Below are 6139 nucleotides of genomic sequence, written 5' to 3'. Positions count from 1 at the left end.
CCCGAGTAGCTGGGACTATAGGCGCCCGCCACAACGCCCGGTTATTTTTTGGTTGCAGTTTGGCCAGGGCCGGGTTCGAACCTGCCACCCTCGGTACATGGGGCTGGCGCCCTACCCACTGAGCCACAGGTGCCACCCATCTATTGCATTATTTAATTTAGTCCTTAGGTCAACCCATTCCCTGAGTCAACAAATATTGTTTGAGCACCTACTATGTGCCAGGCACAGGACCACATGTCCACTGGTAGATAAAGCAAACACCACCCCTGCCCTCACAGAATTTAGGATCTAGTGGAGGTTACTATTCCCATTTACAAAAGCTCAGAGAGATTAATCTGCCCAAGGTCACACAGCTGGAGAAGTGTCTGAGTCAATGTCCGGATGCCTCAGGTCACCTGAGCATGCCAGCTAGGAGAGGAAACAGCAGGGCTGGGGTAGGGGCAACCCAGCCAGACCAGGGGCCCAGGTCTGCAGGGAGTCTGAGAGCCATCCAGTGAACTTAGCCTGGGCCAGACCTGCATTTCAGGGAACTTGGGCTCAATCAGAGGCCCTTAAGAGAGCAATAGAATCCCTATTACTGAGAGACAGATTTTAGGGCTGGGGTTGATATTTTGGGGAATGGACAAGGGCCAGGGAATAACTTGAATGCCTCTTCTTAATAATGATGCTGATGATGGTGACCCCCAAGCCTCTACGACACACAGGGCTCTGCTAACTGCCTCCCAGATGCCATCCTATTTGACCCTCATAGCAGCCCCTTACTAGTCCATTCTACACGTGAGAATACTGAGACAGTGAGGGGTACCAACACCCTGCCTGAGACTACAGTCAGGAAAGTGGTGAAGCCATTGGCCTGGGCCCATCAGATTCTAGAGCTCAGGGTACAGCCACTGCCCCCTCACCTAAGCCCATAGGTGGGGGCTCCAAGCCCAGCTTTGGGGAACTGGGGGATGGTACAGGCCTGAGTTATACCAGGAGCAGTCCTGATGCTTCCCACATCCTGGGGCCCAGCGCTCCTTCCCTGGGTTCCAGGGGTCTCCTCTGCTCAACTTTTAGTTGTATCACCTGGACTCTTCCCCACCCCCCAACTCCTAGAATCAGGAGACAGGAGATCAGCACGTCTTACCCTCTCTCACCTTGCAGATTAGGAAACTGAGGCATAGAAAGAAGGTGTTAGTTACCTAAAATCACCCTGCAAATTAGTGACAGAGCTGAGATTTGATTACAGGTCTCTGAGTTTGTCTCATACCCTCCTCCCACTCTAGGCTCAGAGCAGGAACTATGCTCTCCAGTACCCTCAATACACACACACACACACATAGACACACACACACACACACACACACACACACGGTCTTTCCTCATGTTTCCTGTCTCTATTTGAAGGTACTGATCTGAGTTCCCATTCCCAGGTCACATGTCCATTCGCACCTGCCCATTAAAAGGGGATGGGCAGTAAATGGCACCAAGTAGCTAAAATCAGGGAGAGCCTCAGGCCAAGCCAAGACCCTAGGAAGGGATGGGATGGGGGCCAGCTGGCAGGTGTGTGCCCTTCTTAGGCGGGGTGACTCCAGCTGACCACAGCCAAGTGGTCCAGAAGCTTATCTAGAGAAACCAGAAATTTTGGTAATAGGTTTACACAGTTTTCTCCCTGCATCAGCAAATAGTATACTTGGTTTCAAAGGCACAGATATGGCAGTACGGGTTATTTGAGACAGCTTCCCTCCGTCCCTCAGGGACTCACTGCCTGGCAGGCCCCAAAGTAGGAAAACTGAGGACATTTTCCAAGAAACCCAGGGAACACAGATCGTATCCACTGGCCTCTTCCCATAAACCCCAGTGGTTCTCAAGCTTTAGCATCACCAGGGGAGCTTTGCCAATCCTGCCGCCCAGGCTGCGCCTTGGCCAATTAAATCCGAACTCAGCGGTGGGAGCCTTTTTAACAAAGCTCCCCAGGGACTCCCAAAGTGCACCTGTAGCGTCAGCATCAACAGGTAGCTTATTAGAAATGCAAATTCTCAAACCCCACCCCAGACCAGCTGAATCAGGATCTCCCAAGGGTGGGGTCCGGCAAACTGTAGTGTGACAACTCCCCCAGGAGATTCTGATTCTGAAAAAGTTTGAGGGGCACCCTCTCAGACTGGCATGAGGAGGCACAGGGGGCAGGGTACCTGCCAAGAGCTCAGCACGTCTGAAAATAACCAGCTTAATAAAAGACATTCAATTTAAAAATAATTTGGGGAGGGGCACCCTTACACTAATTAATTAATTACCAAGGGCCAGAGAACTCTTCAATTTGGGCTATTCTTCCTTATTCAATTGGAAATATTCCCTGTTCTAACTTTGGAATTGTGAAACAGCCTTTCCTTCACAGTCTGGAGTGAGAAGCCCCTGCCACTCCTCCAAGACCCCAACCCAATGCTGGCACACAGTAGGTGCTCACTAAATGTCACTTTCTTTCCTTTCCATTCCCCCTTGGAATTTCTAGAGCAGTGGCTCACAGACATCCTACTGCTGTTTTGATTTATACTAATGTGAGCCTCAGTGCCTGAGTGCACGGTGTGGGGGTGGCCAGGTGGCCAGCTGGCTGGGGATTAGGAAATACTGGGTCTTGTCCAGCTGGAACTGGTTGTCCTTAAGTTAAACCCTTTGCCAATGTGGAGGGATATAAAGGGAAATAAATGAAGCAGGAAGGAAATCACGTTGATGATTTTATGACATCTCCACAAAATAGCCAATCCTATTTCCTTGATTCTACAACACATCGTTGATTTCCCAAGAGATTTTTTTCTTAGGAAAAACATGCAGGCACAATATGCGTCTACATCAACGACAAAATGCATTCATGTTTTAGAAATTTGAAAAAATGTATCTCTCAGAGGCAAAGAAATAGGATTTTCCTATAAGCGATGATTGGAAGGAAGCATGTGCAAATTCAATATAATGATGGGGGGTTGGATTATCTTTTGGTCTCTGGGGGTTCTTGTTATGTGTATTAACATAGAGTTTGTGCAATGATTAAGAAAGAAATTCCATTAGCCACAAGAGCCAGAAAGTCTCCTGGGGAAGGATATCACAAGACTCGGCCTTTAGGAAATCTGCTATAAAGAGGTCCTAGATTTTGGAGCTTGAATTTAGTCCCTGAGCAGCCTTGCGGAGGTCACTTGCGGAGCCTGTTCCTTCACTTGCGAAATGGAAATCATGTTCCTCCCTACCTGGCTCGGCTCCTGTACAGTTAAAGAATCAAATACAGGGATTATTGAAGGAAGAGCAGGTGGAAACTAATCAGCTTAGCCCGAGGAGGGGGTGTTTCTGGGACTCCACCCTGTCCCAGAATCCCAAGCTCACAGCCTTGTAGCAGATCCTCTCTCTGCAAACGCAGGGCACAGCTGATACCCTCAGTTGCTAGAGAGACCTCCACCTTATTTGCTGGGAAAAACTCAATACCTTAGACTGTCGGCAAATCTCAAATTCACTGGTGCCTGGGTGTGCCTTGTGGAGGGCAGGCCCAGTCATTCACAGGAAATGCAGATGCCTGGTCCACTGGATGACCAAAGGGCCCAAGGCTCTCACCACTATGGTCTACCTCTTTGGAGGAAATTATTCCCCCAGAAAGGTCCTGAGAAAAATGCAAAGGCATTGTATTAGCAAGATCAATGTTGAAGTCTGGAACAGAGACTGCAGCCCACAGATGGACTTCTTTTGGCCTTCATGAGATTTTTTTTTTTCTTAATGTTTGAATTTCTCACAAAGCCATAATCCTTTTCATTCCTGTGGCTGCTGCTCCGGCTGTGGAAGGACCGGACGTGGCAGTTCCAACTAGGGCTGCCCGGGGCCCCAGAGCACTGAGAGAACTTCCAGAATGCCAGATAGCAAGAGCGCCTCGGGCTGCCTCAGCCTCCGGCTTCCTGCTGCGGCCTGTGCGGGGAAACTGAAGGAACAGAGAGGGCTTCCCAGCCAGGTCATAAAGGAGATGACGTTTTACAACCCCACAATAAAGAAGATTTCCACCCAATGGAGGGGGATAACCAGTTTGTGCCTTCATCCAGGCACTCAGCAGGGTTCCCTGGGTACCTCCTCTGTGTCTGGTCTGTGGTCCAGTTATCACGTTTGATTCCCCCAACAGTCTGTGGAAGAGGTATTATTGTCCCATTTACAGATGACTAAACTGAAGCTTGAAGAGGCCAGGTGGTATAGGTGTCCCTCCTCTTCAGACAACCTATACCCCATTTGTTCTCCTCTGCTTCCCAAGCAGGCCAGGCCAGGCAGGAGGTTGCCAGGTCTATGTGGGGGGTTACCCACCCAATGCCCTCTGTTCCTTCGGTTGTTCTGGACACTTTGGCTGGGGTCAGAGTCTCCAGGGGCCCCCTTGGCTTAGGCTGTCTGCCCAGGCAGCCTCACCCAGCCTGCAAGAGGTGGGGCTGAGGAAACTTATTGACTGGCCTGGGTGTGCCCCGGTCGGAAGAAGATAGACCCAACAGGGGCACACCCAGGTGGACCAGCTGACCTCTGCCTCATCCTCCAGACCCAGAGGCAGTAAATACATGTGCTTTTTTTTTTTTTTTAGGAGTTGAAGTTTATTCTTAGACAAAATAAAGTCCTACCCTCCCTTCATAGTCCAAGAAGATTTTCCCAGGGGGCTCTGCCCCTCCAAATGGTGCGCTCTCTTCTGACCCCAGCTTTCACTAATGCCCATTAAGATGCTGCTACTTATGGGGGGCGGAGGCAGGAGACTCACTTGAGCCCAGGAGTTGGAGGTTGCTGTGAGCTGTGATGCCACAGCACTCTACCCAGGGGGACAGCTTGAGGCTCTGTCAAAAAAAAAAAAAAAGATGCTACTACTTGGGTGAGGGGCTCCTCCAGATACTACACCAAGGCCTGGGCCTTGGCCTTGAGCATTCCAAAGCCCACGGTCTCCTTGGCACACATACACAGCAGAAGGTTGGCCACTTGGGTGATGGCTACGTGGCTCTCCACGCTGTCCATGAGGATGAATTTGAGCTTGTCTTCATTAAACACGTGGTTCCCGTTCCTGTCGTAGGTAGCCCAGATGTTACTGGCGGTGGCTGCGGTGACCTGGGCATCGGTGTCCCCATAACCTGAGTAGGCCAGCAGCAATCCCTCATTATTCAGCAGCAGGGTGCTTCGGACGCCTCCATTGTTAGCTTGGCTTAGCACCGGGGTCAAAGCCTTGGGACGAAGCATGCCTGTGACTTTTAACCCTGATCTTCCGAGTTGCCTCCTGCGGCCTCTGTCAGTTGCTGCTCCCAGTAGTCCAGCCACCCAGCTTCGGACCGCCTTGGGAGTCGAGGTCCGGCTGCTGTGGTTCTGACTCCCACACATGCTTTCTTAAGGGGTTCTCAAGAAACATTCAGATTTACCGGGACTCTTATGCTTATAAAAAGTTTATTTTACAGTGTGGAAACTTTGGGAAATACAGCAAAGCTGTATAAAACTCACCCACAAAGGCACCAGCTAGAGATGACCATTGTTGGGATTTGAGAGTATATTTCCTCTTCAAACCAAAGTTAAACGTGAACTACCACTAGGTCGTTACCCTTCCCTGGGGCAGGAGTCACAGTTATTTAGCACTTTGGCTTTTACTAATTCCATCATTTTTTTACTTGTTTGGAGGGACTTTTTAAAAAATGTTTTCAAGTATGTACCACAGACTTCAGGAAATACTTGTTTGATGAGAGGATCGGCAGGGCCCGGTAATGGTCAGGGCCGGAATGCTGGCTGGGTTTAGGCGCACCCATCGCCATTCACCATCTAACTATCTCTGGCGCCGCTGGCATGAGCTCAGCCCTCATCTGACATCACTGGTGTTTGTCCATCTTTAATAAGGAAGATGCAGGTGGAAGGGATGAGCCCGGATCCTGATGCTGCCTGTGGTGTCTGGTGCCCGGAAAGGTCCCAGGCTCAGAGTTAATTTTCAGGCAGAGAAGAACATGGGGACTGAAAGGGCAGGGCTCCTCCCCCTTGAGCCTTCTGAGAGGTTGTTAAGAAAGAAAGAAGAGGAGGAACCAGGTTCAGAGACAGCAGGAAGGTGGACAGCAGACACAGGAAGGCTACTGGTTATAATCAAGAGAAGCCGTGCATTGTTGCCAACCAGGTCACTGAGTTTCTCTTGCTGGAG

At 50.2% G+C, this 6139-nt stretch overlaps 1 protein-coding gene across 2 annotated transcripts; it reads right to left on the bottom strand.

The window, feature by feature from the left end:
* Positions 1-4866: 4866 nt before the first annotated feature.
* On the bottom strand, positions 4867-5205 carry LOC100958000 (ragulator complex protein LAMTOR2-like). 2 transcript variants are annotated; one of them, XM_023519226.1, is made up of 2 exons: positions 4978-5205; positions 4867-4890 (listed from the first exon to the last, which is right to left on the bottom strand). In XM_023519226.1, the coding sequence occupies exons 1-2, from the start codon at positions 5203-5205 to the stop codon at positions 4867-4869; spliced, it is 252 nt and encodes an 83-aa protein (XP_023374994.1). The 2 variants fall into 2 exon arrangements, with proteins under 2 accessions (XP_023374994.1, XP_023374993.1); XM_023519225.1 differs by having other exon boundaries at positions 4867-5205.
* Positions 5206-6139: the final 934 nt, after the last annotated feature.

Source organism: Otolemur garnettii, unplaced genomic scaffold (assembly GCF_000181295.1).
Source record: "Otolemur garnettii isolate 467f Iridium unplaced genomic scaffold, OtoGar3 scaffold00162, whole genome shotgun sequence".
NCBI lineage: Eukaryota > Metazoa > Chordata > Mammalia > Primates > Galagidae > Otolemur > Otolemur garnettii.
This window is presented reverse-complemented; position numbering and strand designations above follow the sequence as displayed.